General features: G+C 52.6%; 1 protein-coding gene across 1 annotated transcript in view; it reads left to right on the top strand.

Moving 5' to 3' along the window:
• The window catches only part of ZMYM3 (zinc finger, MYM-type 3), a 22,289-nt gene that overhangs the window by 11,719 nt on the left and 184 nt on the right, over window positions 1–10,386 (top strand). Inside the window, exons 13-25 of the mRNA XM_010138436.1 lie at window positions 2,073–2,082; window positions 3,737–3,795; window positions 4,337–4,499; window positions 5,076–5,191; window positions 5,344–5,518; window positions 6,075–6,221; window positions 6,978–7,081; window positions 7,484–7,652; window positions 7,774–7,925; window positions 8,384–8,498; window positions 9,393–9,647; window positions 9,734–9,851; window positions 10,266–10,386. Of these exons, the coding sequence (XP_010136738.1) occupies window positions 2,073–2,082; window positions 3,737–3,795; window positions 4,337–4,499; window positions 5,076–5,191; window positions 5,344–5,518; window positions 6,075–6,221; window positions 6,978–7,081; window positions 7,484–7,652; window positions 7,774–7,925; window positions 8,384–8,498; window positions 9,393–9,647; window positions 9,734–9,851; window positions 10,266–10,386 (1,704 nt within the window). The remainder of the gene's footprint in view (window positions 1–2,072; window positions 2,083–3,736; window positions 3,796–4,336; window positions 4,500–5,075; window positions 5,192–5,343; window positions 5,519–6,074; window positions 6,222–6,977; window positions 7,082–7,483; window positions 7,653–7,773; window positions 7,926–8,383; window positions 8,499–9,392; window positions 9,648–9,733; window positions 9,852–10,265) is intronic.

Here is a 10,386-nt window from a genome sequence, read left to right as displayed (position 1 = left end):
CTGCTGAACAGTGAGTAGGAGGGAGGGAGGGGACCTGCATAGCTCAGTCCAAGAGACAGAGGAAAGACTGAACAGCAAGGGTTGGAAGCTTCCTGCCTGGGACTCGATGAGACACTAGGGAACAATCCTGCACTGGTCCTTGGGGGGGAAAGGACGGAGTGGGACCTAATTGGGGCTTCTCCATCTCTAACGTCTATGGTTCTATGACACACAGGGCCCAGACGGGAGGAGCCGGTCCAGCGTGCTGCCTGTAGCTCACACTCTTAGTGAGAATGCTCAGGGATTTAACATCTTCATGTTGCCAGCGAAGAGCTCGATTTACAGGGTTAGGGGACAGCATGGTTTGGCATGGTAATCCACCTGCAGCTCCACACCATCTCTGAGCTGTGACCTTCTCAGATATCATAAGTAATCAGGATTGAGCCAGGTCAGTGCTTGGACGGGAAACATTCAAGGAAAATGCAGAGTGCTGCAGGAGGTGGTGCTGGTGATGCTGTAGGTGGGCACTCCTCAGCCAGAGCTGAACCTAGAATCATCTTGAGGGAGCACTGAGCTGCTGGAGGCACTCTGTCTTGCGAATTTAGATTGGAGTCCTACCACTCACCCAGAGATTGCTGCAGCATTGGGCAGTTGCCAGCCCTATGTCCTGGATAACCCCATTCTGCATCCATGTGGAGTTCCAGCTGGAGAGGAGATTTTCACTGCCTGTTGTCCCATTTCCTACCATTAAGTTGAGCCAGTTGCTTATGGAAGATTGCAAAGTGCTTTGGGGTCCCTCAGGATGGAAGGTGCTTATAGTGACAGTGACAAGACATTGCTTGGCCCTCAGACACTCACATAGTCTCATTCTGCTTGGTCTTTCATGGGCCATGATCTTCTTGGAAATCTGTGTGATCTAGTTAGAATGCCGGCAGGTTTTGGTGTGATTTGCTCTGGTGCATCAAGCACCAGATAACTGCGTCACAGGCTCAGGGCTTTGCTGCCCTCCCTGGAATTTCATGAGTTGTAAAATGCTGACAAGTTTGTGCCAAGGAGGACAAATCAAGACAAGGTCCTTCTGGTGAGAGACCTCATCCTCCACCTCCAGACTCACACTGGTTCATCTCCTGACAGCAGTGGGCTTATTGCAAGGCAGGGGATGCCTTGGCTGTGAGTGCTGGTTAGACAGCAAAGCAGAACTGCTCTGCCAGAAGCAGCAGGTTCCCCCAGCAAGAGGAGTCCCAGCCTGCTCTCCAAAAGCCATGCTCTGTAAAAGTCTGTATGAGATGACAGCTCAAGTGGCAGCACACTGGAGTGATCTGGATAAGGAACTGTTGGTTTCTGCTGCCGTGCCCAGGGGGAGTCTGCTTGATGGGTCACAGATTGTCCTGTTGCCCAGAGGAGGAAGAGCTTTTAAACTTGCTGGATCTGGTAGCTCACCAAGTGATTCCACAGCCCTAGCCATGCTGTTCCATTTGTCCTATGCTTTCAAGGCATCTCACTTGTGAGGGCCCAGTAACGCTGCTTTTGAAACATGGGCACAGTGAGCAAGCTCTGCCTGCAGAGGGAAGCATGTTTCACACCATTTGGCCATTGTCTCCTTGGAGCCATGGATCACAAGACTGAGAAGTACCTTCTCCACCACCACAAGAATCTGAGCCCTTCCCTCCACCACATCTTTGGAGTTCCCCAAGACTTTGCTGTCTGGCACGTGGGGCATCACCTGTCACTTTGCCACAGCCACCTCTCCATGTACTCTGTGAGACAGAGGACTCTGGGGGCAGCCAAAAAAAAGCCTGTCAGCAGTGGTGAGCACTCAGCTGAACACAAGCCCCAGGCTGCCCCAGCAGCTGCCGTGCTTGGTGAATGCTGCTGGTGGCACAGGCCCTCTGTGTGTTCTGACACAACCATCCCTTACCAGTTGTGCGATAGCTGTGGACATCCTTGTCCTGGGACTGTGGCATACTGCTTTGCTTGCAAAGGAAAGGCACTGCAGCCAGGGCCAGCCGTGTGCTTACACGCAGCTTTCCAGCCCAGTGTGCTGTGCAGGAGATTTCAGGAGCAGCAGCTTGTCAGTGCATAGTGAGAAACAGCTTCTGCCTAGTACAGCCAGGATCTCCTGTTGGCCTGGCAGCTGCATTGCCAGCTCACAAGGGGGACTACCTGGATTTCAGGCCTGTCTTGGGCAGACGTGCTGAATACGTGCTTCTTTTGTAGACAGTGGTTGCCTAAAATCATTTGTTCTTGTGACCCGGTGGCTGCTCCCAACCTGGTGATCTTGAAGGTGCTTGCTGATGATAAGAGTGGCCATTCCTTTGCTGGGAATAGTCTGTGTAATGAGGAGCTTCTGCCACAGAACTGTGCCTAACAGCTTCCGAGGGGGACTGGCTCTGTGCAGGACTGTCCAGCTGGAGAGGATAGAGGGCAGAAGTCACAGCTGGTGCAGACAATGCCTTGACAGATACTTGCTGGTGTTGTGATGAGAGTAAAGAACAAGCTGCAGCTTTCCTGCAACACGTACCTGATGGAGCTTTGTGGCAGGAGGATCTTCTTTCTCTTAGGACTAAGTCATTGTCCTGTGGGGCAGTTGACTTTGCTTTTGATTCTGCTGCAGCAGAAACTCTGCTTGTACTCTGTAGCTTGTCTTTTCACAATCAAACCATTGATGTCTCCCACCGAGCACTGCTGCCCATTCACTTGGGGCTGGTGAGAGGCAGTTCTTGGACCCATTGAGACTGTTGCAGATCCTATGGCCGAATGCTCAGCTGCCAGCTAGGGAGCTTCCTCCAACTGGAAGTTACCTGTCCCCCTGTGATGGTCAGCAAGTGGAACCTGCTGGGCCTGCAACTGTTCAAGAGCTGTCCTGCATTTCCTTGGGACAGAGGAAATCCACACAGTGCGAATGCCCGTGTGTTGGACCTTTGGGAGCCTGGATCTGTCCTGGAGAGCCCTTCTGTATGTAGGAGGTGCAAATGGACCTGAAACTGCCCTTAACTGCTGAGACCTGCTGCTTTCCTTGCAGGTATCTCCTTCACATATGGCCTATGGTTAGTCAGTGCTGTAGAAGGTGGTTCTTTTTCCCAGCCACATGGGTAACCAGCACTCACAAGAGACTTGGATGAAGGTGCTCTTTAAGCTCATGAGCCTTTGAGATGGGTGCAGATTCTCTGCAGAGCAAATGAGCTGGAATTATCATCCCAGCCAGGATGATATTGTCACCACCTGAGGTGTCTGCCACACACACCTCTTACCTTCAGGTGATCCCCTCTTTCCTTAGAGGAATGGACTGCATCCCTAGGGCTGGGGCAAAGCTGGTTCTCTGCTTTCTGGGATATCTTGTAAACTGCTACTAGGTCTGTCACTTTCTTCCTAGGGATCTCGAAGCACTTTGCCAAGATATTTGTAGCAGGGAGATGGAGGCAGAGGGAGGGGCCTTAGCTGGGTACAGCAAGCCAATAGGCAGAGCTGAGAATAGAGCCCTGGATTCCTCTCTCTGCAAGGATCTGGGATTTCTCCTGACCTGCTGTGGTGGGGATGGGATGAACTGCAAGGGAGCACAAAATGACAGGGGAATGACTTGTAGTGTCTGCTGATCTGCTAGGGCTGGACATTGTGGAAACATTGACTGTTTCTGGAGTGGCCAGGAGCAGTTTCTGAGCAGCCTGTCCCTGTTCTCTGGCTGAAGCCTCCAGTTCCCAGCAGTGGAACTTGTTGGCCCAGGAGCTCTTGAGTTTAGAGGTGTTGCTTTCTCTTACAGGTCAGACTTCAGAGCCAAAACCACCTGCCCCTTCCCCACAGAAGGCAGAGATTAAAATGGTAAGGCCTGTTGGAGGTAGGAGTTTGCAAAGGAGTTGTCCCCAAAGAGAGGACAGCTCTACCATTGCTCAAGGAGATTTCATTCGTCTACAATCTATGTGTTTTAAGATGTCTGTGTAGTGGGAGCTGGGAAGAGCTGGGAAGGGCAGCATCAGCGTATCTCCTGCGAGGGGGACGAATAACCATTCCCTGGCAGTTGATGATGGGCTCCATAACAGCCTGCCGCTGTGGCACTGGCTCTTCTTTGCACAGTGCTCCCCTGTGCCTGGGTGTAGTTGCTGTCCCCACTGTGTTCCCTGCTGCCCTGCAGGGCTGGAGCAACCAGTGGCTCCTGCAGAGATGCTGCACAGGCTTGCTGCCTGCCAGAAGCAGCTTGGCAGTCCTTTTGCCGGGTCTGACCATAGAAGCATCTGCATGTGTGTGTTGAGGAGTGCCAGGCTTTAGGAGGTGCTTTAGGAGTCTCTCCAGCTGTACCCATGGTAGGGAAGAGGTGGTGCCTCCTTAAGTAGATACCAACCTCTTGCTTTCTGCGTCTCCTTAGCTGTCAGCAAAGACCTCCTCAGCCCAGACGTCTCCAGCTGTGCCGCCTCCCCCTCAAGTTCCAGCCACCCCTCGGAAAAACAAAGCTGCCATGTGTAAACCATTGATGCAGAACCGGGGTGTTTCCTGCAAGATAGAGATGAAGTCCAAAGGATGTCAGACAGGTAGGAAAACAAGTCATAACTGCAGGATTACTGCAGGGGTGTTTCGGAAAGTGACATGTCCTTGCTCCAGACTAAATGTGAATCCAGCTTGAAATGCTGTACAGAGCAACTCAGCGTTTGGCACCATGCTGAGGAGTTTCAGGGCAGTGTAGGGCGTACGTGGACAGGGCTGGGGGAAGGGAGTCCATTTCCATTAACAGCAAAAAGAGATGCAGAGAGCACTGCAGTATGCTCCCACCTCTTATGGGACAACTCCTGTTCCTCTGGAGACTGTCACCTTGTTTGCGGGGCCATCTGCTGAGCAGGTTTCACTGTGTAGCGCCTGTCTGGCACATGTGAGTGGTCTCCAGCATATGCAAGGCAGCTAGACTTCAGCAGGGCCACCTCTGGCTAAGGCAAGCCTCTCTTGTTGCAGGGCTGTTTGGCTTGGTGCTGCTTCAGATCTACCCTTGAGTTACAGAAGCTGATGACTGGAAGGGCTTGGTGCTGTATAGCTGAGGGCATGGCAGTACACATCAGGCCTGGGTGGAGGAGCTGCTGGGAGCAGGCTCACTGATGTACTTTTGCTCTTGTCAGAGGCTGATTGGAAGCCCCAGGTGATTGTGTTGCCAATCCCCATCCCGATCTTTGTGCCTGTGCCTATGCATATGTACTGCCAGAAAGTACCTGTGCCTTTCTCCATGCCTGTCCCGGTAAGTGCCACACACCACCTGCTAATGTTCTCTTACTGTCTTGATCCTGCCTTGCTGCACCCTCCCTGCTTTTCTGTTCATCCTCTTCTGCCTCTGCTTTTACATCAGTTGTTTCAGTGTCAGTTTTCTTTCTGGTGTGCTTGTGTTGACAGGTGCCTGTGCCAATGTTCCTGCCCACCACGCTGGAGAACACAGATAAGATTGTGGAAACCATCGAGGAGCTGAAGGTGAAGATCCCCTCCAATCCTCTGGAGGCTGATATCCTTGCCATGGCCGAGATGATTGCAGAGGCTGAAGAACTGGACAAGGCCTCCTCAGACCTGTGTGGTAGGTTCGGCCATGACTTGATCTGGTCCATCATCTGGGATCATGTGAGGTTTGTTGGCTCTCGGAGCTAGAGCATCTGCCTGGATCACAGCTCTCCAAAGCATTTGAAAAAGGAGCAGGGAAGAGCAAGTCCTCAACTTCTGCTGAGGAGGTACCACTAGGGAAGAGCTGCTGCAGGGAGCAGTATCTGTCTTCGTCCCTTTAGGGGGTGCCAATCTTGTGGCTCCTGTGCAGCAGCGTTAGTTTATTCAGGTGGCTGGTCAGGCCCTTACCTAAAGCAGCTTCCCAGCCAGAAAACTAGCACACCTGACCTTGCAGGTCTTTTTCCTTGGAGGCTGCGTTCCTCAAGCTCCCGTGACAAAGGCTGTGACTGGGGAGAGGGCAAACATTCAATGTCTTGCTGTCCAGGGAAAGCTGAACAGCGCAGATGTCATGGGGCTGCTCTGAGCACAGGACCATGCTGCAGGGATTCTGACTTCATTTTCCAGCTGTCATAGGGAAAACAGACAAAAGACTTTCTTGGAAGTTTGGTTTATGATCTGCTTTTGCATTGCAGACCTGGTGAGTAACCAGAGTGCAGAGGGACTCCTGGAGGACTGTGATCTGTTTGGACCAGCACGAGATGATGTGTTGGCTATGGCTGTCAAGATGGCAAATGTCCTTGATGAGCCGGGCCAGGACCTGGAGGCTGACTTCCCTAAGAGTAAGAGCTGGGTGAAGCAGGCGTGCAAGGCTGCTCATGCTGCAGCAGGGTCCTCCCGCTGCCCTCGGCTGACCCTTGCATTAAGAGCTATGTGAACTTACGTCCCCATGCCCTCTGACTGACCAGGCTTGAGGCCAGTAACTGAGTCTTGAAAATGACTGCTCACAGCAGTGGTGAGGAGACCACCACTTTTGAAGGAGTGTGCATTTGTCTGGACTAACCTGTGCAAACACAAATCTGCAGAGAAGAGTGAATGAGAAGTTGATTTTAACAGCACAAAGAGCAGGGCAGTAGTGCTGGTGTGCTTCTGGATGATCATTCCAGAAGCCAGCAAGGCAAGAGAGAGACCTGGACAGGGTGTGACATTCTGGGAGACACCAAAATTGCTGAGTGTCCATTAGCAGGCAGAAGGTGGAAGAAGAGATAGGGACTTGCAGGAGCACAGCAGTGCTGAGGCAGGATGCTAGCAGCAAAGGACAGAGAATTGGGAGGCCTGTGCCAGGCTGTCCCCAGTGCTGGCCTGGCACAAGGCGATGAGGAATGTTCCTCAGGTTTAAAAAACCAACCAAACAAAAAGCTCTCAAGAGGGGAGAATGTGGGGCTCTGGTTAGACTGAGAAAGCTTAGCATCATCTGCCAGAGCTGTATTTCCTTTGTTGGGCGGTGGCTAAAAACCCACGTCAGGCAGTGGTGAAGGCTGTACAGGGGACAGGATGAGAAGTCTCAGCTGAGCCTTTCTGCCTGTGTTTCCTTTCAGACCCTCTAGACATCAATCCCAGTGTAGACTTCCTTTTTGACTGTGGGCTGGTGGGACCAGATGATGTGTCCGCAGAGCAAGATCTGCCTCGTGCTGTCCGAAAGGTGAGCTCTCCATGGGTACTGCCTGCTTAAAGTTCTTTGGGTTTGGAGTGGAAGCTGCTGTTTGGGATGTATGAGCTGAAGTGTGCCAGAGGCTTTGGTGTGCCGGGAGGTTGCGCCCTCTCCCTTCAGGGCATGCCTGGCCCGTTGGCCACTTCTCCAATGAAAATAGTTGTTTGTCACTTCCGAAGAGCTTTGAATGCCACGGGTCATGTGAGAGCTGGCCTCTTTCCTGCCTGGAGTCCTCATAACAAATGGGCCATGTTGGCTTGATTGTCAGCAGAAGGATGCCTGCTGGCCTGGGCACACTGAGCGGGAGCTGGCAATCAGCAGGTCTGAGAGGTGGCCAGGACTCTTGCATCTGTCCCAGGTAGGTGCTCAGTCTCACATTACACCTCTCTGCAGGGGCAGAAACGTCTGGTGCTCTCTGAAAGCTGTTCCCGGGACTCAATGAGCAGCCAGCCCAGCTGCACCGTGCTGAACTACTCATACGGTGTGAATGCCTGGAAGTCCTGGGTGCAAGCCAAGTACGCAGCGGGAGAGACCAGCAAGGGAGAGGAGCTACATTTCGGCCGTAAGTGCCATGTCTGGATGGAGTGGCATGGTAGAAACGTCCCAGAAGCTGGGTCCCAGCGTGCTGACATGCTCCTGACCTTGCAGGCTATTGTCTGAAGCTGCTGTGCTTGTCTCCACAGCCAAGCCCATGAGGATCAAGGAAGACATCTTGGCCTGCACAGCAGCTGAGCTCAACTACGGCCTGGCCCAGTTTGTCAAGGAGATAACACGGCCCAATGGGGAGCGCTATGAACCAGACAGCATCTATTACCTCTGCCTTGGCATTCAGCAGGTGAGGGAAGGCTTGCTGCCTTCAAGTACTCCACAATCAGACCTGGGGGTCAGATCTGGTGAGGTGAGCTTTATTCTGCTTTCCAGGGACCCAGAGAGGCTCACTGGACTCTCCTTCAGTGCATCGCCCCAGGACAGCAGCCTACCTGATTCAGTCTTTGTTCCCAAGCCTAGTGGGTCGGGTGGCAGCTGTTCACCAGCCTTGCACCCTTCTTGCACATCCTTGAGGAGAGCTGGGACAACTCCCCAAACTCAGGCCCTTCTTCAGCACCAAGTCTGCTTTGTCACGTCCTGGGATTTTCCTCACAGCTCTCCAAAGTAGCTGGTTTTAGGAGTCTGCTCTGCAGCTCTGGTTATTCAAGGAGAGGGACTCTGCATGTGTGCCCTGGGCTGTCTGGGGAGGGTTTGCGTTCCAGGTGCTGCTGTCTCTCTCTTAACTGTGTGTTCTGTCCTTTCTAGTACCTGCTCGAGAACAATCGTATGGTGAATATATTTACAGACCTTTACTACCTGACCTTCGTGCAGGAGCTGAATAAGTCCTTGAGCGGCTGGCAACCCACAATCTTACCAAATAGTATGTTTCCAGAGTACCTTCACCACACATCACCGTTTTGTGCTTCTAGCTTTGGATCTTCTGGTTTGATTGTGCTCCCCCAGCCTCAACCCTCTTCCTTGGCATAGGCAGCATGGTCCTGCTGTGCCTTGGGTTTGTACTGATCCATACTGACAGTGGAGCCAGCTTGGTTCACACCTCAGCAGCTTCTGTTGTCCAGAGTCAGGGTAGCTGGGATCAGAACGTGGCTGCTTTGTATCCTGGGACAATTTCAATTTTTACAATACTTCACAGTGATGTCACCACCCTTTGGCAAAGAGGACACTGAGCCAGGATGCATGCTGGCCCATGCCTTTGTGTTCCTAACACATGGACAAGCCCTGCACACTGTGCTAAGTGTTGGCCAGAGTTGCTGTGCTGCTGCTTTGTGAGTGGACTAACTTGGAGCTCCGCAGAGGCTTTTCGTGATACTGTGATCTAGGCTGCCTTCCCTGCTGTGTTTTGTCAGTGGTTCACAAATCCATCCCCATCTCTGCATATTGTCTCAGGCAGAAGCATTTGTCTCCAGACCCGATGTCTTGGCAGGAGTTGGCCATGTCTGTCCTGCCTGCTGCTTTTCCCTCATCTCACGCTGTGTGGTGGAGCACTGACCTGGAGTTCACTTTGTGGCCATGTACAGGGATAAGCAGCTAGAATCAATTTGGGTTCTGACCTATGGTTTGGCTGTGCTCTGGGGTGGCTTGTGACAGGGCAGAGCCAACATCTAGCTTTGCTGATAGCTCTGGAAAAGTAATCTTGTGAGAAAGGGGATGTTCTGAAGCGTCAGTCTTTTGCAGTGAGCTTGCTTAGGCAGGGTGAAGGGATTGCCACAAGGCCACTATTGATGTAACCTGGTTCTTCCTCTGTGCATTGCAGACACAGTTTTCTCACGTGTTGAAGAGGAGCACCTCTGGGAGTGCAAGCAGCTGGGTGTTTACTCACCCTTTGTGCTCCTCAACACCCTCATGTTCTTCAACACCAAGTTCTTCGGGCTGCAGACAGCGGAGGAGCACATGCAGCTCTCCTTCACCAATGTGGTGCGCCAGTCCCGCAAGTGCACCACACCCCGTGGCGTTACAAAGGTGGTGAGCATCCGCTACTACACTCCTGCCAAGCAGAAGAAAGGCCGAGGTAGGGTCTGACAGAGCATCTCTCTGTCCCTCCCCTGCCTCCCACATAAGGTCCCAGCTGTGAACCTGCTCTCTCCCTTTCTGCAGATGGTAGTTCTGGAAAACGGAAGCGCGAGGAGGAGGTACCGATGCTGGAGCAGCGGGAGAACAAGATGAACCCACTCCGATGTCCAGTCAAGTTCTATGAGTTTTATCTCTCCAAATGGTGAGGCTTTCTCTGGAGAAGGGGCATGCGCAGGGGCATGTGCCATTTTGGGGCCACCTCTCAGTTTTGGTGGGACCCTATGGAGTGGCTGCTGCTCTCCAAACATTTGTATTTGAGTGTGAAGCTTTGCCCAGGGTCTGTGCTACTTGTATAGACCATGACTGAGACAGTGCTTCTGTCTAGCCCCTTCCATTACCTGCCTCCCTCCAGACAGGCAGCAGTGTGCAGTATGAGTCCTGGTTAGTAAGTGGCTTTGGTCCTGAGCAAGGAGCTGCAGACCCAGTTTGTGTCCTTGTCCTCCCAAAGGATGAGAGGCTATGACATGCCTTGAGTTTAATCCATAACCATGAGGGCAAGCCAGGCTTTCTGAGCCCCATGAGCTGATAGCCCAGGCCTCACCTTCTCTCTTTACAGTCCCGAGAGTTTGCGGAACCGCAATGATGTCTTCTACCTGCAGCCTGAACGGTCATGCATTGCTGAGTCCCCACTCTGGTACTCAGTCATCCCCATGGACCGGAGCATGCTGGAGAGCATG

Source organism: Buceros rhinoceros, unplaced genomic scaffold, assembly GCF_000710305.1.
Source record: "Buceros rhinoceros silvestris isolate BGI_N320 unplaced genomic scaffold, ASM71030v1 scaffold12646, whole genome shotgun sequence".
NCBI lineage: Eukaryota > Metazoa > Chordata > Aves > Bucerotiformes > Bucerotidae > Buceros > Buceros rhinoceros.
This window is presented reverse-complemented; position numbering and strand designations above follow the sequence as displayed.